At 42.7% G+C, this 23,210-nt stretch overlaps 1 protein-coding gene across 2 annotated transcripts in view; it reads right to left on the bottom strand.

Moving 5' to 3' along the window:
• Positions 1 to 488: 488 nt before the first annotated feature.
• pgap1 (post-GPI attachment to proteins inositol deacylase 1) overlaps positions 489 to 23,210 on the bottom strand; it is a 55,193-nt gene continuing 32,471 nt past the window's right edge. For both annotated transcript variants that reach the window (XM_014172969.3, XM_014172968.3), the window contains exons 3-26: positions 13,738 to 13,913; positions 13,301 to 13,472; positions 13,040 to 13,200; positions 12,131 to 12,183; positions 11,967 to 12,033; positions 10,716 to 10,821; positions 10,515 to 10,573; positions 10,184 to 10,267; positions 9,887 to 9,936; positions 8,437 to 8,488; positions 8,073 to 8,150; positions 7,723 to 7,798; positions 7,467 to 7,540; positions 7,250 to 7,304; positions 7,008 to 7,074; positions 6,764 to 6,869; positions 6,522 to 6,560; positions 6,166 to 6,350; positions 5,725 to 5,955; positions 5,502 to 5,637; positions 5,363 to 5,413; positions 4,876 to 5,279; positions 4,645 to 4,752; positions 489 to 4,509 (exon numbers count right to left, since the gene is read on the bottom strand). In XM_014172969.3, coding sequence (XP_014028444.3) covers positions 4,371 to 4,509; positions 4,645 to 4,752; positions 4,876 to 5,279; positions 5,363 to 5,413; positions 5,502 to 5,637; positions 5,725 to 5,955; positions 6,166 to 6,350; positions 6,522 to 6,560; positions 6,764 to 6,869; positions 7,008 to 7,074; positions 7,250 to 7,304; positions 7,467 to 7,540; positions 7,723 to 7,798; positions 8,073 to 8,150; positions 8,437 to 8,488; positions 9,887 to 9,936; positions 10,184 to 10,267; positions 10,515 to 10,573; positions 10,716 to 10,821; positions 11,967 to 12,033; positions 12,131 to 12,183; positions 13,040 to 13,200; positions 13,301 to 13,472; positions 13,738 to 13,913 — 2,729 coding nt within the window. In that variant the 3' untranslated portion in view covers positions 489 to 4,370. The remainder of the gene's footprint in view (positions 4,510 to 4,644; positions 4,753 to 4,875; positions 5,280 to 5,362; positions 5,414 to 5,501; positions 5,638 to 5,724; positions 5,956 to 6,165; positions 6,351 to 6,521; positions 6,561 to 6,763; positions 6,870 to 7,007; positions 7,075 to 7,249; positions 7,305 to 7,466; positions 7,541 to 7,722; positions 7,799 to 8,072; positions 8,151 to 8,436; positions 8,489 to 9,886; positions 9,937 to 10,183; positions 10,268 to 10,514; positions 10,574 to 10,715; positions 10,822 to 11,966; positions 12,034 to 12,130; positions 12,184 to 13,039; positions 13,201 to 13,300; positions 13,473 to 13,737; positions 13,914 to 23,210) is intronic.

The raw sequence follows: 23,210 nt of genomic DNA, 5'->3' as shown, positions 1-23,210 counted from the left end.
GTAATTCGACCATGAAGGTCCCACAGTCCCCTCTGAAAAGTTTATGTTGAGATGTGTCTTACTTGAACTCTGTGAAGCATTTATTTGGGCTGCAATTTCTGAGGCTGGTAACCTCAGATCAATGTATCCTCTGCAGCAGAGTTAACTCGGGCAGTCCTCATGAGAGCCAAAACTCATTCTGATTGGCTGGGCCTAGCTCACCCATGGCTGCGCCCCTGCCCAGTCATGTGAAATCCATAGATTAGGGCCTAATGGATTTATTTCAATTGACTGATTTCCTTATATGAACTGTAACTCAGGTGCTCATTGTGCAACTTTGTTTTCAATAATCTATGCCAACCCTGTCTGTTTTGCCCATAGTTGTGCAGAAGCTAAAACAACCAACCCATCTATTGTAAGTCCGTTAATTGACCTCATTCTCTAAATAAGCAGTTGATTAACAACAGAAAAAAGAGCAAATGAGGTACAAAAGTGTAAGACACCTGTGGTTGCCATTTCTTCTCACAACTTTATTTGAACAGCAATAATGCTAACAAATTGCACAAATCTCAGTTATAATAACATTAGATAAAAAATGTTTCCAATATAAAAAAAAACACCAAAGCAATCTTTTTTTTGTTGCGACAATGCTAAAACCTGAGAATTGAGTATGCCGGTCCTTGTCACTTGACCTATAATCTAATTGTAGAAACAAACTCCAAACATTCACTCAGGGCAAGGTCCAATTTCATTTTTGGAATATTTCTTGTTCAGCAAAGGTCAGCAAGAGACCATCGTCACACAATGAGGACCAGTTAGAGATAGGAGGTTATAGGTTTAAAGTCACCTGGGACAGAAACGGCAAGAGACCGCATCAATAACATGACGATCAGCGTGAAACCGACAGTTTGGGAACACTTTTTTTTTTAGCATTCATCTGGACTTTACAGTTGCTGAACAAAATCCACCACTCTAGTTGAATATGTATGTTGGGATATTTACATGTAAGTATTTTGTCATTGGATGTGAATCAAAGAAGAAAGTACTGGGGTGGGGGGGTGGGGTCGCTGTGGAGTTGAAGTCTGTCTAGTATCCTAGTTGCAACAGTAAAGCTACAACAGCACGAAGCAACAGCAATTCACTTCATTAGACACACAATATGTACAATTTGGAGACACTTTCCTTAAAATCATCAGCTATATCCTTGGTATAATCCTTCATCATTCCACAAGCAGCCACCATCTACTACATTACTCTGTTAACGTGAGCATATACATTTTCAGGCAATCATAATGCGAATTATGTCTGCTTTTAATAACAAACAACTGTTATGACCACTTACAGTTGCAATAACAGATTTTAATAATAAAAAAGGTTATGACTGCTAACATTACAATCCTAACAGCTATGAATGCAAACATTAGGCATTTCAGGGTTCAAGGAACAATATCCCATATAATTATTATTTATTTAACTTGTGTAGTGCTTTTCATTACATAAAAATAATCTCAAAGAGCATAAAAAGCTAAACAAAACACATATAAATTGAGATATGCTTGTAGTGACAGCTTCACTCTGGTTGGTTACGTTAGAACATGAGTAGTTGCTGAGGTGTCAATCTCACTTCAGAAATCACGGCACGGTCACAGTGAACACCAATAAAAAAAGAAAAAAAAAAATCTATCATATTCATAGAAAACATATGCCCATTTCTACTAGTTTTACCACAAAGTTTCATCTATATAAATCTGGTCACGATTCACATTTGGAATGAGGCAGAATATGTACGTTTCAAAGCACTAAAACTGCACCACATTGACATACTATAGTTTAGTACACACAAAGCACCCACACTAAAGTCTTACATACTTATGCACACACATACAAACAAACAAACAGGTACATTCACAGTGCAGGTGACACAGGGGTGTCGTCGGGGAGAGAGTGTAGTATATGCGTGTGTGTTTGTGCTGGAGTGGGTTTGGTCTCTTTAAATTGAAGCTAGCTAGGATGGACAAAGGTGTTTAATTCATAGCCTGTCTTCTTGAGCTTGAAAAGTTGTAACACTGTACAAGAACCAAGCTGCCTTTACCTTGACATAACAACATTGTGGCTTTGTCAAATAATTTAACACACACCAACATAACCTGTTCCATTCCATGTAACCATTCTGTATTTGAAATCTGTTCTGTCTTGCAAATGAAAGTGTTAAGACAGCTACAAGCAAGAGTTATGCTCACTACTGTTGCACTCAGATGACCAGATTAGTCACTTGTCAGAGATGCTGGTCTATGTCACAATCTTATGCCCTATACTAGGGAAGTGTCTTGATTGACAGGCAGATAGGAGAGTGAATGCGTGGAGGGGCAAATCGGCAGAAAGGCACTAGCTGCTTTGTCCAAGGGATGCCAACAGAGTTGGGGTCAAGGGGTGCTGGTGAGCATCAAAAGTACACGCACACACACACACACACTATTGGTTAATTCTTACAAAACAATTGTCAAAAAAACACCACTAACACAATCCACTGTGTTGTACATTGGAGTAGAGCTATGGCTGATAGGGTTTTACGCAAACACACACACCTTGAATTAGCAAACGGTAGAGGGTGAAACAGTCTAAAAGGCACCATCTCAGGTGCCTCCATGTATCGGTGGCAATAGGGCTCCTTCATCTGATCCTGAATATCTACAACCCTGTGCTTTCATTACTACAGTGATGGTAATACACACTTATACGTGTATTTGCCTTGTGGATACCAAGCCGATGTCAGTTTGTCAACTGTATTTCAATGCAAGAGCTATGTGTCTTTAGAAAATCCAGTTTGGAAAAATGTGAGGTAACTGATTAAGGCAAATGGAAATACCAAGTGCTGATGTTTTCCAAGTAAGTAACGAATCTTCTAGTAAATAATAGGGGCCATGGCCTCTTAACGACATCAATAAAAAAGCCAAAGATCCCTTTAAAGCTAGCTCTTCAAGCGGAGGACATTTTGTTAAATCAGAAATAGACAGTAGCTTGTAACAGAATATCAAAGTCACATGATAGGCCTGTTTGCAAGGTAATATCAGATCTAATATACTCTAGTATGGATAACATCAACCTGGACTCCCTCCATAGAGATGCACAGAAAAACTGCTCAAGTAGTTATGTTACGACATAGATACAACGTCAAGTTATCCCCCTAGTGATCTGATGTGGAATAGCATCCAACTCCATATAACCTTCCTACAACATTGCACAACTAAATTAAGCTATGGTGCGCAGGGTCATCCATTCCTCGTGATATCTTAGGTAGTCAGGACCCGGTCACTTTAGATTGAGACTAACCAATAACATTCATAGCTATGGCCACATACTGCATAATAAATGACCATACTTGGCTAAGAACAGGTTATGTAGTTAGGAGCTCCACTTTCAAAAATGCATCATCTGTGTTTTGAACAGGATGATAGCAACATAAGATAGCAGCTGAAGAAGGTTTGAGGGTGTGATAGAGTTTAAGCCAACGCTTCCTTGTAAAACCTTTCAAATCTTTACACTGTCAAAAGCATGACGGAACATGTCCTGTGCAGTTACAATAGCTAGCCAAGCAAGCGAGTTAGCCACGGTCATCTTGCATACAGTACAGCTAGCTGCATGACAATATTGTAACTAAGGTTGCAAAGGGAGGGAATGTTACCAGTAACTTTCAAAATTGACCAGTAAACTACCAGACTTTTGAAAAGTTTAAGGATTTTAATAATTTTCATAGCATGTAAAATGTCTTTTTTTTAATCATATTTTATAATGGTAAATTACAGGTAGTTTTGCAACCCTAATTACAACATTTGACATCTTACTAATGACAGAGTAAAGGTAGCTAGCTTCATGAGTGTGTTCAATCAAATTTACCAATAAGACAGGCCAAGACGTTTAGGGCCAATAAACAGAATCCAATAAACACGAAACAAATCCCCTCATACTCACTATTACCACAATTATACTGTACTAAAATAGGTTAAATTACAGTTGTATGAAAAACGATGAGAGCAATATCCTGTTGAGAACCACAAGTATCAGGCGTGACATTTGTTATGAAGGAGTAATCGTGTCATGCTCCTTGAAGACAGAGCCATATATATACAGAGTAAGGCAAACTTGGTTAAGACTGGGAATTCCAATGGTAGCCATGTTGGCACCAAAAGCTTGGAACACTTGGAGACAACATGGCGGACAGTTTCGCAAACTATGTATGTCTATGGCTCTGCTGTAGGGTCGCCATCGTCGCCCCCTTCAGGGCCTGAAAGGGGAGCGCAATCCCAGGCCAGACTAGCTTTGACCAGTTTGGGGACCTGACCCGGATCTGTGAGTCTGCTGAGTGATAGGCCTAGCGCAGGTACCAGCAGAACTCAGAAGAGACAGGAAACAGCCAGCGGAACCAGGGCTGCAGACACAAAGTAGTTTACACGGTATAGATGGAGTGGGGAGAAAGTCACCATGGCAACGGAGAGAGGCAACACCAGGCGGGATGTGATAGGCAGGGTTTTACTGAAACATAAGAGCGTAATAGACAAGTTAAAATACACACACACACACCTGGGTGAAAGGACAGGAGTGAAGACGGACATGAAAGATGTGTGTGTGCACGCATGTGAGACAGACAGAGAAGTATAATACAAGCACCTGTAGCTGAGAGTGAGTGTGTTACAGTTGATGAGCAGCAGAGAGGCGATGAAGAGAGGCACGGAGTGGGGCCAGCAAGGGTCAGGATCCAAACGAGCAACAGAATATCTGCAAAGAAAAAAGGCAATTAAAGGAAGGAGGAAAATCACAGTTCTACACATGGACACACACACGGTAGAGTTAGGGAAGAAGAGGGTGGACAAGGTAAGGGCTTGACACACACTCTAGTACCTGAGGTTGCGGGTCCAGTGGATCAGTGATGGGGCACAGAGCATGACTGGTAGAGTGAGGAGAGCAGACAGGCTGACGTGCAGCTGCAGGTCATCTCTCACATCCTGCAGTACTGAGTCCGACAGCAGGGGTGCGCCGTTACATTCTTTAGGTTTGCTGTCCAGGACCTCACTGTTCCCGGTGCCTCTCTCTTTTTCCCCAGTGCCTCTCTCTTTTTCCCCAGTGCCTCTCTCTTTTTCCCCAGTGCCTCTCTCTTTTTCCCCAGTGCCTCTCTCTTTTTCCCCAGTGCCTCTCTCTTTTTCCCCAGTGCCTCTCTCTTTTTCCCCAGTGCCTCTCTCTTTTTCCCCAGTGCCTCTCTCTTTGTTTCCAGTTCCGTTGTCTTTGTCTGTTTGTTTCTCGGGCACCTGGAAGGGTAGTTGTGATTATAATCAATATGTGAATATTTTAGAGAGGTCATTTTAGAGCGGGCAATAATTCTGAATCTTACCAGGTTCAGCATATGACTCAGAGACCTCTCTGTCATCTGTAGCCTCAGGACCTGGACAGAAACATAGGCATACATCAGTAAACCACAGGGAAACTAACAAGTTCAATGAGTAAGTATTTAACTGGGCCCCTAGACTCACTCGGTAGAGATGCAGCAGGAAGGTGGCTGTGATTGACAGGGCTCCACAGGAAGCCCATCCTAACACGCTCAGACACAGGATGAGGAGCAGCTGAGTACGCCTATGCAGGGTGCCGCAGTCCCGAGACACAGAGGGCCTGAAAGCAGACACCCACACACACACTCAACTAATTCCAATTCCATGTAGTTCAATCGAATGCATGAGGGGAGCGGGCATTCATTACCTGTGAAGCGGGGCCAATAGCAACGAAAGCAGCCTTAGAAAGAGGCGAAGCAGCACGCTGCCCCAGAAGGCCATGGCTGCTCCCAAAACATACAGCAGGGGGGACAGGAGGCGTGGCCAGTCTTCGTTTAGGGGCAACCCCTCCTGTGTCGTACCATCTGGGGAGGTGGCGGGGAGAGCATCTAACGGCGGGAGATGAAGAGCGGACCAACCATCCTGGAACCAGCTATACCTGGATACAGATAGAGGGATGAAGGAGGATAAAGGGACTTTGTATGGTGTGGTGTGGTGTCGTAATACGAGTGGTCTTTCACAGTGTGTCTGTGTCCATGCGTTTGATGCCATTCCATTCGCTCTGTCCAGCCATTATTATGAGCAGTCCTCCACTCAGCAGCCTCCACTGTTGCACACACATACATGCTTGATGGAATAATAGGTCTACCTGAGCAGCAGATGCAGCAGGTAGACGGGAAGGTCCACCTTGTGGGGCTGCAGGGATCTGGCCACGGCATGGCTCATCTGTAGGGGGCGCCCCATCCTCACGACAGAGGACATCTGCCCCCCACAGGCCAGTAGGAGCGCTACAGCCACGTACACCGGCAACACGGGCCCACAGAACCTCAGCACCTGGAAGGACAGCAGGGTAGAAAATGTGTTAGCTAATTAGTCATATTGGTGTGTTTGAATTAAGCTAACTTGCCTCCATTTCACACAAGGCTAAATTACCCAGGGCTACTACAATGCTCATAACTCTGTATGTAAGGGTGAGAGCTGAGCACAACAGAGTACAGGTCTTACCTGTCCAAGCACTCTAGGAAATGATGTTCTCACAGATACCTGGAGAGGGAGAGATGAGAAAGAGAGAGATTCAGCCAGTCTTAGAGGAAAAAGGGAAATTTATTAAAGTTTTTTTAATTAAAAACCAAACGTGATTCAGCTTGAAGCCTGTATCATGGTTTAATGCCTCACATTAAATGGGCAATACCAAGTTGAGATAACAGGAAAAACAAAACGATCCCATTTCATTCTGTGGGCAGTACCTTATAGTGGCAGTTGGGGGCAGTGTGGAGCTGCAACAGGACACCAGCGGAGTTGTCAGGACTACTCGTGTGGAGCATTCCCGATATCTCTGTTACAGAGGGAATACTGAGAGAGATGCAGGGATAGACAAAATAAATAACAGTTTTCCATTGGGTTACTGGTAAATACATTAGATTTAAAAATAGCCAAATGTCATAGGATTGGACAGACAAACAGATGGACGGACAGGTGGTAAGATCTTGCCTGGACGTGGTAACGGAGTCCTCCCTAAACCATGGCACCTTCATTATGTAGACATTGGGCAGTCTGTCTGTACATAGAGACAAGGACATTCAATCCAACATTACTGGTACTTTGCATTTTGAACCATTACCAAAATCATAAATTAAAGATGATTAGGAGCAGCTGTTAACTAAACTCGCACAAACACGCACCCCATCAGTTGATAAAAATGTGCTGCTGCAAAACTGTAGACATCTGCTTACCTGCTTTGGTTACTTTGCAGTGGCTTACGACTGAAATTCTGAAAGCCTGATAGACCTGAGGATACAGTGGTCAGAAAGTATAAGACCAAATACCTGTCTTGTTCTGCCAGTACTGTATGTAAGATGTTCAACCTCCTGATAGAATGTACTGACTGCAAGTAGTGGATAATTACTTAACCAAACTTATTATAGAAATATACAATTCAGAGGGACTTACCTGATGAAAGTGCTGCAGCTCAATGGTGTGCCGAAGTCCGGTGGAGTTGAGAGTGACGTCACTAACACTCATGCCTGAACGAGCGAGGACCCACAGAGTTCAACCGTTGGGAGCAAGTGTTGCTCACCGAATGAGAAACGTCAACAAATTCAGTATACCTAACTAACTAGCTCTTGCAAAATAAATGTTTTCAGACAAACCAGACTGCAAATATAATTGTTTCTACAGGGAGGAATTAGAGAAAAGGAGGACTCACCGAAGGAGAGAACGTGTGGTACTGGCACAGAGATGGTCTGAGACTCCTGTCTCTGCCACTCACACTCCACTGTGAACTGTGGGACACAGAGTAGAAAAGATACACACATTGAAGGGTACTTCAAGAGTTTCTCTACTTCTCTTCACATTTATAAATATGGAATGGCGCTACCACTGAAATAAATATAGTTGATTTACTTATATTGTCACTACGCCTTCTGGAAAATAGTGTTTCTCTACTTGTATCTATTTGTTAATAACTAGGGCACATAAGTGCTATCAAAATCTAAAGTTGTTTTTAAGAATGAAAGAATGCTTTGGGTTATAAAGAAAAGAGAGCACACAATGTACCTGTCTACCGTTGAGGTTGGAGGCAACCACAATGAGGTGAGAGACAGAGGACAGCTCACTGAGGCTCAGAGTCAGAACCTGGGGTAAGAGGGACAGACAGAGACCAGTGAAGCAACAGTTGTGAGGATTTATTTTGATATACACTTAATTATTATATATACTTATTTATTTTGGTCAACACGGTTTGAGTGCAGTGTCAAGTCATGTCCCAATTTATTTAAAGTGCATTTCACAACACAAGAAACAGAGAAATGAAAAACAGAGAAACAGCAGACAGTACATTGACACAAACACTTTTGACTTCAAATAACTGACTAACCCCTAATATTTAGTGATGGTGTAAATATGGGAAGTTAATGATTACCTTGTAAGCTGGGAGAAGTTCTGTTCCAAAAGACAGATCCACTGCCTGCACACTGGGGAAAGAAGAGTGCAGTCAGAGATGGCAACGAAGGGAGAAAAGAAGATGAGAAGGAGCATGGAGAGAGAGAAAGAATGGTCCGTCAGATGTCAGAAAGAGCAAGCAGTAAGCTGAAGCAGAGATAAAGGCGAATGAAGGAGGAGAAAGAGAGAGACAAATGAAAAGAGTGCACGTCTGACATGGCCAGTCAGTACTCACCACTAGGGATGTGACAAATGGAAAAAAAAAAATCAAAATAACGTTTAAACAGTCATTTTATCAGTTTTGCGTTAAAACGATAAGAAATATTCATAAAATGACACGTGAATTCACAATGCAGCTGCGCTGCTGCCAGCAGCAGTTTGGGTCTCACGGTGCGTCCCTTTCAGATGTTGAAGCATGGAATCTTTACTACCGTTACTGTACCTCAATTCCACCTCGCAAAGTTCGCATTTCCTTCCCATTTAACTTATCTGGTGTTGCTTGTCTTTCTCTGCCATAGTGGTGAAGAGCCGACCCAAAATAATTGATTCCTCGGCTCCTTGCCCGTCAACTCCCATTTCTGAGTATCAAGATTCAGTATTCAGTATCCGAGAAAACAACACTCGCGTCTTTCATAGCGAGCTAGCGAGGGACGAAGAGAGGGGATGGACACAGTATAGGCAGGTCGGCAACCAGGCAGACAAAGTCAGAGACGTGCACAAGGCCTATCTATCGGCAATCAAAAGCTGTATCTCGCAATTGAATGCTGTATCTTAAATTCTTGGCTTGCAATGTCTCGCAACTTCAGTAAAGCAGGGCCTATCATCAATGAATAGGCTAGGATATTCTACACGCAACAGGGTTCCAGAGTGGCGCAGTGTTCTAAGGCACTGCATCTCAGTGCTAGAGGTGTCACTACAGACCCTGGTTCGATTCCAGGCTGTATCACAGCCGGCCGTGATTGGGAGTCCCATAGGGCGGCGCACAATTGGCCCAGCGTTGTCCGGGTTAGGGTTTGGCCGGGTAGACTTTTTTCTTAATTGACTTGCCTAGTTAAATAAAGGTTAAATAAAAACAGACTGAATACACACTCATATCATTAACGAAGAGCAAGAGCAGGCAAGCCAGCGCGAGGGAAAGAGAAGGCGGCAGGCAGAAAGAATGTATTGGTAATCTGTACCTTGCAATGTCTTGTCACGCATGCCTTGCAAATTCACCAAAGTAGCCTAAAGTTCGCCTTTTGCTCTCAGGTTTTATTTAAATTACACAGCTTCCTCCAGGCCTTTATAGCCTACCGTCTAGTTGGGCTATAACACATAAGATAAAGTTTTGTGATAACTGCCCTGTGATTTTAATTTTGTGGGGTGCAGGGACCAACAAAAACATTTTTCTTTAACGTTAAGGATCCCAACTTATCCACACCCTTACTCACCACATGGATCCGTTCATCTGTGTACAACCGTAAACCCAGCTAGTCATTTCCTGTTGGAGAGAATACAAACATTGGCTCGGTAGTCTCACAAAATACAGTCTTCTGCTTGCAAGATTCACCTATTACTGTGTTCTCAACTTGCAGACTTACTCACTTCATTAGTCTTACATATCAAAAATCTCTTACAAATGGTGGCAGATTCATAACCAGTGGGAAGCACCAGTGTTATCATAAGAGCATATATTGTATACTGGTTTGAATCCCATTAAAGCAGCAGAGCTGCCATCTCAGTCTCACCAGGTTGTTGCTGCGACAGTAGAAGTGGCTGTAGGCTCTCCTGCGACTGGAGAGGGCAAACAGGAAATACTTAGCTTGTCCTTCCTGCAGAGAGCAAAGAAACAATAACTCCGAGCCATATTTTCAGAAGGCATGGATCTGTAAATTATGTACGCATCTATGATCAAGGCCCAGCTCCTTCTGGGTCTAGAAGCGCAATTTAGCCTACTAGAAGACTTAATTACACCTATCTAGTTATTTTAGGTCTGTGAAGACCAAAGTGATAGGAGCTATGTGAAGGGTCTATGGGCCAAAATGGACCTCAGCCCTGGTGGTAATGGTGCAGGCTTACTTTGGGAGCACTGTACGCCAGACGGAGTGTGTTCACCTCGCTCCACGTTTTAGGAGACCCTGGAGAATGTGATAAATAGGAGAGTGATCACACACCCAGTAATACATATGTTCTGTAAAGGACACATAGCCTAAAAAGTGACATGCAGTCACACCATTCGGCCCTACTACAAAACACACTATAGCACTGTAACCCACTGACCTGAGAGGGAAACGGGCGTCTCTAGCTGCTCACCCAGCACACGTACAGGGTGTCTGATAAAATGATGGTTCAGAATGGCCATTCTCCTCTCTGGATCGTCTGAAAACTGGTAAAAAAAAAAGACATCAATACACAGTACTTAGCAACTTCAAATGGACAGACAGACAGTGTTCCAATTTTCTTTCCTTCATGGCCACTTAAGAGTTGAAAAGACCGGGCAAGATTCTAGACTAATTATTTCTCCTATCAAACTCTTTTCAGATCAATTAGGGAAGTAAGCGACACACTAAGATTAATTGAGCCACAATCCTGGTGTACATCTAGTCTGCATAGGCTTTGACTTGGTCTCTTTCCTTCATCTGCTATAACCCCGTTTCCATCCAGTTATGTGAGTAAAGTCATACCGTATAAAAAAAAGAAATAATAATAATAATAATAATAATAATAGGAAAAAAATAGGACGTTTTGGTAACTTTTTATAAATGCAGACATAATTTGTTCGTTTGACACGGTGTGAGAAATGGTGGTGTGAGAAATGGTGGTGGAAACACCATGTGCAAATATAGATATAATAACCATCCTATCGAAGTAAACGTGGAGTCACGCAATGATATGGTGTGTGGTCCTCCCATTAAGACTCGGGAAACCATGCAGTTTATTAGACTAAAGATGAAATAAGTTATGATGAACTTCACAGGGTCATGAAAGTGCACAGAGATGAGTTTAATGCTCCTTTCCAATATATATCGAGGGTCTTATTTTGGTGACATGATGGTCGATGCTTGACTGCTGTTTGACAAATAAAAATGCACCCATAATAATCTCATCATGTAGACTAGCCTACCCGCACTGTATATGCAAGCTGTTGTTGTCTAGAGCGCACGTGCCAAGACAAAAGTAGGCACATTTGCTATTTAACAGTTTGTTACAAAACTATTGGTAGAGTTGAAAATGAAATGGAAATGCATTGAACTTTGGTTTTTATTCAGTTCATGAGAACTTAAAGGAAAAAATAATTTTTGTGCAATACTTAATTACGCACAGATTGTGTCTTTTTGGTCGAAAAAACACAAATATTTGAATGAATATCTGTCACCAATTGGATTGAAATCTAGCTCCTGATGCGAAATAACTGGATAGTTGGAAGCAAATTCCCAAATGACATCCAAAATGTTGCCTATCCTGTGTTTTTGAGATCAGTCAAGGAGGCCCAGCCTGGTTTCCAGTCTAGTGAGCCAGTGTGATACTCACCTGTCCCGTTTCAGGTTCAATGAGGTCAAAGAATGCCCGCACAGTGGCCAGAACCAGTTCTTTGCACCTGGAAAACAAACACGATAAGCAAATGACTTGCATATTTATGTAAGAGGGTCTGGAGATTACATCAAGCAAGCTCTAAATTGAATTCCTCTACTTACCAAACAATGGACAGGTGGTCCGTGGACACCCAGGTCCTAGGAACAGCAGTAACCTTCATAAAAGAAAAGTATATTAACACTATCAGTTTGAAATTGAATGCAAGGCTGAAGGACTTGGGGCGGTCTAAATTAATCTGGGCTATCTGAATGAAACGTACACTAAGCATAAAAAAAACTGACAGACCAGGTGAAAGTTATGATCCCTTATGTCACTTGTTAAATCCATTTCAAATCCCTGTAGCTGAAGGGGAGGAGACAGGTTAAAGAATGATTTTTAAGCCTAGATTGTGTATGGTGCCACTCAGAGGGTGAGTGGGAAAGACAAAAGATTTAAGTGCCTTTGAATTGGGTATGGTAGTAGTTGCCAGGCGCATCGTCAAGAACTGCAACGCTGCTGGGTTTTTCCACGCTCAACAGTATTCCGTGTGTATCAAGAATGGTCCAACACCCAAAGGACATCCAGCCAACGTGATACAGCTGTGGGAAGCATTGGAGTCAACATGGGCCAGCATCCCTGTGGAACGCTTTCGACACCTTGTAGAGTCCATGCCCCTATGAATTGATGCTGTTCTGAGGGCAAGGGGAGGGGTGAAACTTAATATTAGGAAGGTCTTCCTAATGTTTAGTATACTCAGTGTATATTGTTTTTGGCATGTGGCTAACTAATGGGGCGGCAGGTAGCCTAGTGGTTAGGGGCACTGAACTGCAGCTGACCCATTGCTTCCAGCCTCTTGGGGTGTGTGTGTGTGTGTGTGTGTGTGTGTGTGTGTGTGTGTGTGTGTGTGTGTGTGTGTCTCGGGTTGGGAACATAAAAATACACATTTCTGTTCTCAGTAAGTTAATAGACAATAAAGTATATCTTATCGATATAAAGCTTTTGAGTGGACAATTTTGCCACCAGGGTATTACCACCAGAGACAGCTTGCTTGGGTCATCCTGGGGGCAGGGCAGGGCCGTGAGGCCGGAGCGCACCTGGTAGTCACGGTAACCACCCCCCACGGAGAGAACAGTCACATTGCGCAGGTCTTCTGCTCGACCCACCCAGCGCTGTCTCACAGCAGAGTAGAACTCTACACACACAGAGCAGAAACGAGAGAAGACAGTAATACAGACAGATTACAGTGCTGGGGGTTACTATACTTTGTAAGCCCTAGTGTGTGTGTTCCATACCCAGTAGGTGTGTGTCGAGGGACAGCACGGGGGCCTGGTGAGGGGAGGCCTGGGTGATGATGAGGCTGACAAGGCGAGGGCTGAAGCGGGGCAGGGTGAAAAGGGCTCGGGCCACCACTCCCCCCATGGAGTGACCCACCAACACCACACTATGAGGAGGGGCTTCATGGTCCTGCGGAGAAAGAGGTAGGTGTGGGGTTTGGTTTATCAGTCTAATGCCCAATCCCAAATTCATCCTTAGCCCCTAGGCACTTGTGTTTATCTGAGAGGATTGGATAGTATAAGCAATACGGCAAAAACTCCACCTGCCCTCTCAGACAAGTGCCTAGGGGTTGATTTGGGCTTGGGTGTAAGTCAGTTGTTAGCCATTTTTAGTTAGCATTTATATATCTGATGTTTTTGAGAGAGCTCATACAATATTTTCTTATATAATATACCTTGTAGAGGCGCAGGATGGCCTTGATGCTCTCGTGTAGGAAGTGGGTCTGCCGGCGCAGGCTGCCTCCATACAGGGCCACAAGCTCCTCGTTGAAGTCGATGGTGAACACGTTGAGGTGGACCCCTCCTTCCAGGGCCTCAGCCTTCCTCAGAGCCACCGAACCCAGGGAGCGAGCTGGTGAGAGGACATAAGAGGTCATAGACCGATTAGAAAGCTGTGAGAAGATTAACACTTAGGGATAAGATTTTAAAAAATGTAAAATAACCTGAAGTTGGGCAAGGGAGGAGACGTAGGTCAGGGCTATGCAGTAACAGCCCTCAAGCGATGTTCGACTGGATCAAATGAATAGCTTGACTATTGATAGGGGTGTGTAACTAGTGTCACTAAATGGTTATTGTAGAATGGACATAATTGCCATGTACACGAGATAGGCCCAACCCTAATCCTACAGAACACCATGTGCGTGTCATTTTCAAGGTGGCCAGCTAGCGATGACCTCAACCTTTAACCTTAAAAGGGGAAATTAACTGGCTTATCTTCATCATGTCCAAGGCGTTTGTAGGTCACATAATTGCCAAGAAGGATGGCAGGTCTGGGCTTCGCTCGCTGAATGATGTACACTCTGACGGCTTCCGATGTATTGATGATGATGGGGGGGGGGGGGGGGGGGGTCCTGCTTTGTGTAGTTTCATGAAAGCTCTATGTTATACTGATCGCACTATACAATTTTGTGAGTGTAGATATGGTTGTCCTTGATTGATAGAGCCATTGGACGTCTTTCAGCGATGCTCTGGCCCCATGCTCTGGCCCCGTCACTCCACTACGGCGGGCATTTTTGCGATTCCTCAACAACACAAATTCGACAATGGAGCACTTGATGTTCTATTAGCTACATGGTGACATTCAACCACACATTTCAACCGGAATATAGCGAAGAGGTTTTGAAACAGAGCTGGATTTAGATAGAAGCTCAGTTACAACCAATGCCCGCACCAAGAGGGCAGATGACAAATACGATGGCTAGCTAAGTACTTTTTCCTGCAAGTCACCTAGCTAACTTTAGTTTATCTACTGAAACTCATATTGTGTATTGCTGGCTAACATAGTACTGTGTTACAGTAGGGGGAAATAAAATTGTCTGTTTGCTAACTTAGGTAGCTAGCTAGGTAGGTAGCCATCTAGTCTAGCTAGATAGCTAAGTTAGCTAAACAACTACAGGTAGCCATATCTATGACTAAACATAGAAGAGGTTTAACAATCGGAGCTCTATTGTAAACAGCAAGCCAAAATGTAACAACCAGACACAAAGCTAAGTTTACCAGCAAACGTTACCACATGACTGGAGTTGGCTAGCTAGTTAGTCTGGCGACTGCTAACTTGTTAGCAAACGTGTAACATTAGCAGCTGTAAATAATTTTACTAGTTAGCTATGTAACATAATTGACAAAGGTTGACATTGGTTATGACCGTTGATGCGTTTCAATCTCACAAATTTATAGGCATGACGCAAGATTGGAATCCTAACAGATGTAAATAACAATTGGCTATCCAGCTAGCTAGCTAAGAGGAGAAACAATAATTACACTTTACTGTTGTAAATCTCAAACTGAATCTGGTTTTACTATAAATATATTTGCCTAAGCATGCCTGATAGTATCTAGCTACAGCCATGTCCGTCTGCCTACCTAGGCACATTTGTACAGTCTGGTCACTGTGCAAAGGTTGAGGGTTACGCCATATTTCTTTCTATTAGGCTAGATATTGTTCTAAATGTAATATCTGTGCCTGTGCACATGTTCAACCCTAATGTTGATGTTATGCTGGCACAGTTCAACTGTCGTTCAAACTGTACAATAGAGTATAATTCATTATATTTGTTTGTCTTATAGCCAAAACCATGTGGTGCCTGGGCTTCTTCCAGGAGTGAATTCCAGATAGAGAAATAATTCCTTTGCCTGTGTGTGTCATTGTAGCAGAACTGTTTCCCTCACGGTGGATTGGACATTATACTGTATTTCAAGCAGAAGATGACTCAAGAGAATGGCAGTTTGATAATGACCACTCCCACAGCTATAGAAGTATTCCTTGAACTTTACGACACTGATTACTGTTTTTTCTTACTGCATGTTTCTTTGTGAATGTCAATTTCATCATGACTACTTCTTCCATCATCTGCTGATCACCAGTTCTTTTAGCTATAGATTATTAAACCAGATAATGTGATTTAACCAAAAAAAATTCAGTATCCATTACTGGAAGTTACAGGATGGGTACTGTTTAGTATAGCACAGAGGATTTTCAACCAACCTTAGTGATGCTGTCTTCGTTTAGACACCCAACTGTCTCAATCAACGAGAGAAGGCTTGAAATAGACAAGATGGTGGCTTAGCCTTTGTTGGATTACTTCATGGAGCAAAACAAATATTTATTTTAATGACGGAGCATTTTCTAAATTCAAAAAGGACCCCCTGCAACTAGACACAGATATTTTGAGACTCGTGGTCCCAGAATCGAGCACAAAGATGGTATCCCTAAGCTAAGGCTGGTCGAAAATTCTCTGTGCTACACCGAGCATTACCTATCCTGTAACTCCCAGTAATGGATACCAAAAATATTCGGTTAAATCACATTATCTGGTGTAACAATCTGTAGCTACACTTTTCTACACACTGAACTATACTACATTATTCATACTGTATTTGTGTATGTTACTTTTACCATATAACATTCTTGTTGAATACCCAGTTCTCTTTTTGAGTTAGCATTAAATAGTGTAGTTTACAGTGCATTCGGGAAAGTACTCAGACCCTTTGACGTTTTCTTCATTTTGTTACGTTACAGCCTTATTCTAACATTGATTCAATTGTTTTCTCCCCTGATCAATCTAAGCACATTATTCTTTTAAATGTTTCTTATTTATTTAACCTTTATTTAACTAGGCAAGTCAGTTAAGAACAAATTCTTATTTTCAATGGCGTCCTAAATGGGATAGAAGAAGTTTGGAACAACCAAGACTCTTCCTAGAGCTGGTTGCCTGGCCAAACTGAGCATTCGGGGGAGAAGGGCCTTGGTCATGGTGGTGACCAAGAACACAATGGTCACTCTGACAGAGATACAGAGTTCGTCTGTGGAGATGGGAGAACCTTCCAGAAGGACAACCATCTCTGCAGCACTCCACCAATCAGGCCTTTATGGCAGAGTGGCCAGACAGAAGCCACTTCTCAGTAAAAGGCACATGACAGCCCTTCTGGAGTTTGCCAAAAAGCACCTAAAGTACTCTCAGACCATAAGAAATAAGATTCTCTGGTCTGATGAAACTAAGATTGAACTCTTTGGCCTGAATGCCAAGCACCACGTCTGGATGAAACCTGGCACCATCCCTACAGCATGGTGGTGGCAGCATTGCTCTGGGGATGTTTTTCAGCGACAGGGACTGGGAGACTAGTCAGGATTGAGGCAAAGATGAACGGAGCAAAGTACAAAGAGATCCTTGATGAAAACCTGCTCCAGAGCGCTCAGGACTTCAAACTGGGGCGAAAGTTCGACCCTGAGCACACCCGATCGAACTTCTCAGGAGTGACCTGAAAATAGCTGTGCAGTGACGTTCCCCATCCAGAGCTTGAGAGGATCTGCAGAGAAGAATAGGAGAAACTCCCCAAATACAGGTGTGCCAAGCTTGTAGATTCATACCCGAGAAGACTCAAGGCTGTAATCGCTGCCAAAAGGTGCTTCAACAAAGTACTGAGTAAAGGGTCTGAATACTTATGTAAATTTAATATTTGAGTTTATTTTTAATAGATTAGCAAAAATGTTTCAAAACCTGCTATTGCTTTGTAATTATGGAGTATTGTGTATAGATTGATGAGGAAAAAAATCTATTTAATACATTTTAGAATAAGGCTCTAACCTAACAAAATTTAGAAAAAGTGAAGGGGTCTGACCACTTTCCGAAGGCACTGGAACTCATTTTCGCACTTGTTTGTTATTAGCACAGTCAGACAGAACACCACACAGGCATGATGAAAAACAAATGTTTTCAAAAAAAATCTTGCCTAGAGAAGTTCTGAGATCACTGTATGTTGGTCGTTAGAAGTAATTCAAGTTATTCAAGGTTGTGGGCACTCCCCCATCTACCTAGCAGGGCGGTATCTGCATTCACTATGAATGGGGGTGGCAGGTAGCCTAGTGGTTAGAGCGTTGGAGCCAGTAACCGAAAGGTTGCTGGATTGAAGCCCGGAGCTGACAAGGTAAAAATCTGTCGTTCTGCCCCTGAAAAAGGCAGTTAACCCACTGTTCCCCGGTAGGCCGTCATTGTAAATAAGAATTTGTTCCCAACTGACTTGCCTAGTTAAATAAAGGTAACATTTAAAAAAAAAAAAAAAAATGAATGCTGGACTTTGTTGTTTAGCAGCTGAATACAGCAAAAAACAAAACTTTCTACTAGTGAAATGAAAATGTGCTCGTTCTAGCTTGTGGTTTCGATAATCTTGATGTTTATGATAAAAAACATAATGTTGTTAATATAGTAATGACTATGTGCCATGGCAGAGCCAGGATGAAATTTCCTTTTAATTTCAATTTTTTTGCTTATGGGACCATCATCCCTGACATTCATCCGCCACATCTCTGAACAGTGGCTGTCCCCCCATGTGAGGATTAGGGTTGACCAAGCTCATGGATATCAACACAAGATGACCTCTGAACAGACTAGATTTACTATTGGAGTTAAGTAATCTGATTAGCAAAAGAGGGCAGTGTGTAGATTATGGATTTAAGCATCCCTTCAATTGACCTGTGAACCTGGACCTCATTTCACCTCCCTATGAACAATAGCACTCATTTTAACAGTTTAAGTCAACTCTGATTAAAGGGATAATTTGTGGATACCATTTTTAAATCTCTGTGTACAGTTTAAAAGAAGTTGCTAACTAGAGTTAGTGCAATTGCTAACTATCATTAGAGCAATGACTGGCAGTCTATGGTAACAGCTAGCTGTTAACATACTATTACCAGTCATTGCGCTAATGCTAGTTAGCATTGGCTTGCATAATTACCTCCAACTTCTTTCATACTGAATGCATGCATAAAGAGTATCCATGAGTTAATCTGACTCTGTGGAAGTAGATAAAGGGCTTCATTGCCAAAATCTCAAAGTATCACTTTAAGTGTGTTTAATGTAAAACTAGGTATTAGGCTTGACAGGCTTTAAAGTAGCCTAAACATAGCCTACTTAGTGCTGATGTTGTTGAATGTAAAACAGCTAAAGATCACCATCATCTTGGATCACCATCCAAGATGGCCCCTTGTAAATAGCTGGTCTTTTTTCGTATATATCTTAATCTCACTTCTATCTACAAACTAAATATACTTTCCAGCAACCCGCCTCACCCAATGTGTAACGGATCTTCTATTTTTATTCCTTATAACTGGAACTTCCATCAGGAACTAGCTAGCTAACTAGCTACTAGTCTTCGTAAGACACGGCTAGCTGTCCACGCCTTTTTTCCCCCGGAATCAGCCAGCCTTAGCTCGGACAATCACCTGCCAGTCTGCACAGCGCGATATCAACCCAGAACATATCGGACTGCTTCTCTCTACCATATCACCGGATTCCTGCAACCCACCTCACCCAATGTGGTACAGATCTGTTATTTTTAATCCTTATAACTGGAACTTCCATCAGGAGCTAGCCAGCTAACTAGCTACTAGTCTTTGTTAGCCACGGCTAGCAGTCCTCGCCTTTTTTCCCCCGGAATCAGCCTGCTTTAGCTCGGACAATCACCTGCCAGTCTGCACAGCGCGATATCAACTCCGAGCATATCGAACTGCTTTTCTCTACCATATCACCGGATTACTGCCGCTCTGGATCATTACTCCTAGCTAGCTGCAAACAACTGGCTACTGCTAGCTAACGCCTCTGCCCCGAAGCAAGGACCAGCTAGCCTCGAGCTAGGCCCATATACCAACTAATTCTAGGGCTACAATTACCTCCTTTGCCAATTGGCCTGGACCCTTTATTGTCGACACGGAGCCTCACTAATCCAACACGACTGGACTGCCGACGTGATCGCACGATGTGGTCTCAACTAGAGGTCGACCGATTAGTCAGGGCCGATTTCAAGTTTTCATAACAATCGGTAATCGGCATTTTTGGACACCGATTTTGGCCGATTACATTGCACCACGAGGAGACTGCGTGGCAGGCTGACTACCTGTTATGCGAGTGCAGCAAGGAGCCAAGGTAAGGTGCTAGCTAGCATTAAACTTATCTTATAAAAAACAATCAATCTTAACATAATCACTAGTTAACTACACATGGTTGATGATATTACTAGTTTATCTAGCTTGTCCTGCGTTGCATATAATCGATGCGGTGCCTGTTAATTTATCATTGAATCACAGCCTACTTCGCCAAACGGGTGATTTAACAAGCACATTAGCAAAAAAAAGCACTGTCGTTGCACCAATGTGTACCTAACCATAAACATCAATGCCTTTCTTAAAATCAATACACAAGTATATATACTTTTAAACCTGCATATTTAGTTAGTATTGCCTGCTAACATGAATTTCTTTTAACTAGGGAAATTGTGTCACTTCTCTTGCGTTCTGTGCAATCAGAGTCGGGGTATATGCAGCAGTTTGGGCCGCCTGGCTCGTTGCGAATTGCGTGAAGACCATTTATTCCTAACAAAGACCGTAATTAATTTGCCAGAATTGTACATAATTATGACATAACATTGATGGCTGTGCAATGTAAGAGCAACATTTAGACTTAAGGATGCCACCCGTTAGATAAAACACGGAACGGTTCCGTATTTCACTGAAAGAATACACGTTTTGTTTTCAAAATGATAGTTTCCGGATTTGACCGTATTAATGACCTAAGGCTCGTATTTCTGTGCGTTATTATATTATAATTAAGTCTATAATTTGACAGAACAGTCTGACTGAGCGGTGGTAGGCAGCAGCAGGCTCGTAAGCATTCATTCAAACAGCACCTTCCTGCATTTGCCAACCGCTCTTCGCTGTGCTTCAAGCATTGCGCTGTTTATGACTTCAAGCCTATCAATGCCCGAGATTAGGCTGGCAATACATAGTGCCTATAAGAACATCCAATAGTCAAAGGTATATGAAATACAAATGGTATAGAGAGAAATAGTCCTATAATAACTACAACCTAAAACTTCTTACCTGGGAATATTGAAGACTCATGTTAAAAAGGAAACGCCAGCTTCATATGTTCTGAACAAGGAACTTAAACGGTAGCTTTTTTACATGGCACATATTGCACTTTTACTTTCTTCTCCAACACTTTGTTTTTGCATTATTTAAACCAAATTGAACATGCTTCATTATTTATTTGAGACTAAATCGATTTTATTGATGTATTATATTATGTTAAAATAAGTGTTCATTCAGTATTGTTGTAATTGTCATATTATATATATATATATATATATATATATATATATATAAATTTAAAAATTAACAAAATTAAAAAATACAAAAATCGCTATTCTGTTATGATATCGCCGCAAAACCATCTATTAGCCCCGGCCCGTTAGCTTTTTCTGAATGCTGTGTCCCCTGCTGGCCGAGTGTAGTAGTGAACACCGTACAGCACCCCGTCTCACCTATTGCTCCTTTTTTGACCCGAAGATCACTCGGCTACACAGCTGATGCCCCCTGGAATGTTCCAATAACACGGTAGCCCATTTTGTTTACCTTAGCTCTCCTGATCAACACCTGTGATTGCTTTATGCCTCTCTCTAATGTCGATATGCCTCGTCTACTGCTGTCTTGGCTAGTTTTTATTGCTTTATTTCACTGTAGAGCCCTCAGTCCCGTTCAAATTGTCTTAGATTGCTCTTTCGTCCCACCCCACACACGAGGAGACCTCACCTACATTAATTGATGCCTCCAGAGACGAAACCTCTCATCATCATCACGCAACACATAGGTTTACCTCCACTGTGCTCACATCCTACCATACCCTTGTCTGTACATTATGCCTTGAATCTATTCTACGACACCCAGAAATCTGCTCCTTTTATTCTCTGTCCCCAACGTACTAGACGACCACTTCTTATAGCCTTTAGCCATACCCTTGTCCTACTCTTCCTCTGGTGATGTAGAGGTTAACCCAGGCCCTGTAGCCCCCAGTTCCACTCCTACTCCCCAGGTGCTATCATTTGTTGACTTCTCCCTAAGTTTGTTTTATTCACTGCTTTAGCACACTCCGCCAACCCTGATGTCCTAGCCATGTCTGAATCCTGGCTTTGGAAGGCCAAAAAAAATCTGAAATTTCCATCCCCAACTATAACATTTTCTGCCAAGATAGAACTGCCAAAGGGGGTGGAGTTGCAATCTACAGCCATCAGAGTTCTCTCATGCTATCCAGGTCTGTGCCCAAACAGTTCGAGCTTCTACTTTTAAAAATCCACTTTTCCAGAAATAAGTCTCTCACTGTTGCAGCTTGTTTCAGCCCCCCAGCTGTGCCCTGGACATCACATGTGAATTAATTGCCCCCCATTTATCTTCAGAGTTTGTACTGTTAGGTGACCTAAACTGGGATTTGCTTAACACCCCGGCCGTCCTACAATCTAAGCTAGATACCCTCAATCTCCCCCAAATTATCATGGAACCTACCAGGTACAACCCCAAATCCGTAAACTCGGGCACCCTCATAGATATCATCCTGACCAACCTGCCCTCTACACCTCTGCTGTCTTCAACCAGGATCTCAGCGATCAAATCAAAGTTTATTTGACACGTGCGTCGAATACAACAGGTGTAGACCTCACAGTGAAATGCTTACTAACAGGCTCTAACCAATAGTGCAAAAAAGGTATTAGATGAACAGTAGGTAGGTAAAGAAATAAAACAACAGTAAAAAGACAGGCTATATACAGTAGCGATGCTACATATGGACACCGGTTAGTCAGACTGATTGAGGTAGTATGTACATGTAGATATGGTTAAAGTGACTATGCATATATGATGAACAGAGAGTAGCAGTAGCATAAAAAAGGGGTTGGCGGGTGGTGGGACACAATGCAGATAGCCCGGTTAGCCAATGTGCGGGAGCACTCTTTGCGTGCTCACTGCCTCATTGCCTGCTTCTGTAATGGGTCTGCGGTCAAACGACCTCCCCTCATCACAGTCAAACGCCCTCTAAAACACTTCATCGAGCAGGCCTTTCTAATCGACCTGGCCCGGGTATCCTGGAAAGATATTGACCTCATTCCGTCAGTAGAGGATGCCTGGTTATTCTTTAAAAAAGTGCTTTCCTCACCATCTTAAATAAGCATGCCCCATTCAAAAAATGTAGAACCAGGAACAGATATAGCCCTTGATTCACTCCAGACCTGACTGCCCTTGGCCAGCACAAAAACATCCCGTGGCGTTCTGCATTGGCATCGAATAGCCCCCGCGATATGCAACTTTTCAGGGAAGTTAGGAACCAAC

The sequence above is a fragment of the Salmo salar genome, chromosome 25 (genome assembly GCF_965601325.2).
Source record: "Salmo salar chromosome 25, fSalSal1, whole genome shotgun sequence".
Taxonomy (NCBI): Eukaryota; Metazoa; Chordata; class Actinopteri; order Salmoniformes; family Salmonidae; genus Salmo; species Salmo salar.
Note: the sequence above shows the minus strand (reverse complement) of the source record. Positions and strands in the feature narration are given on the sequence as shown.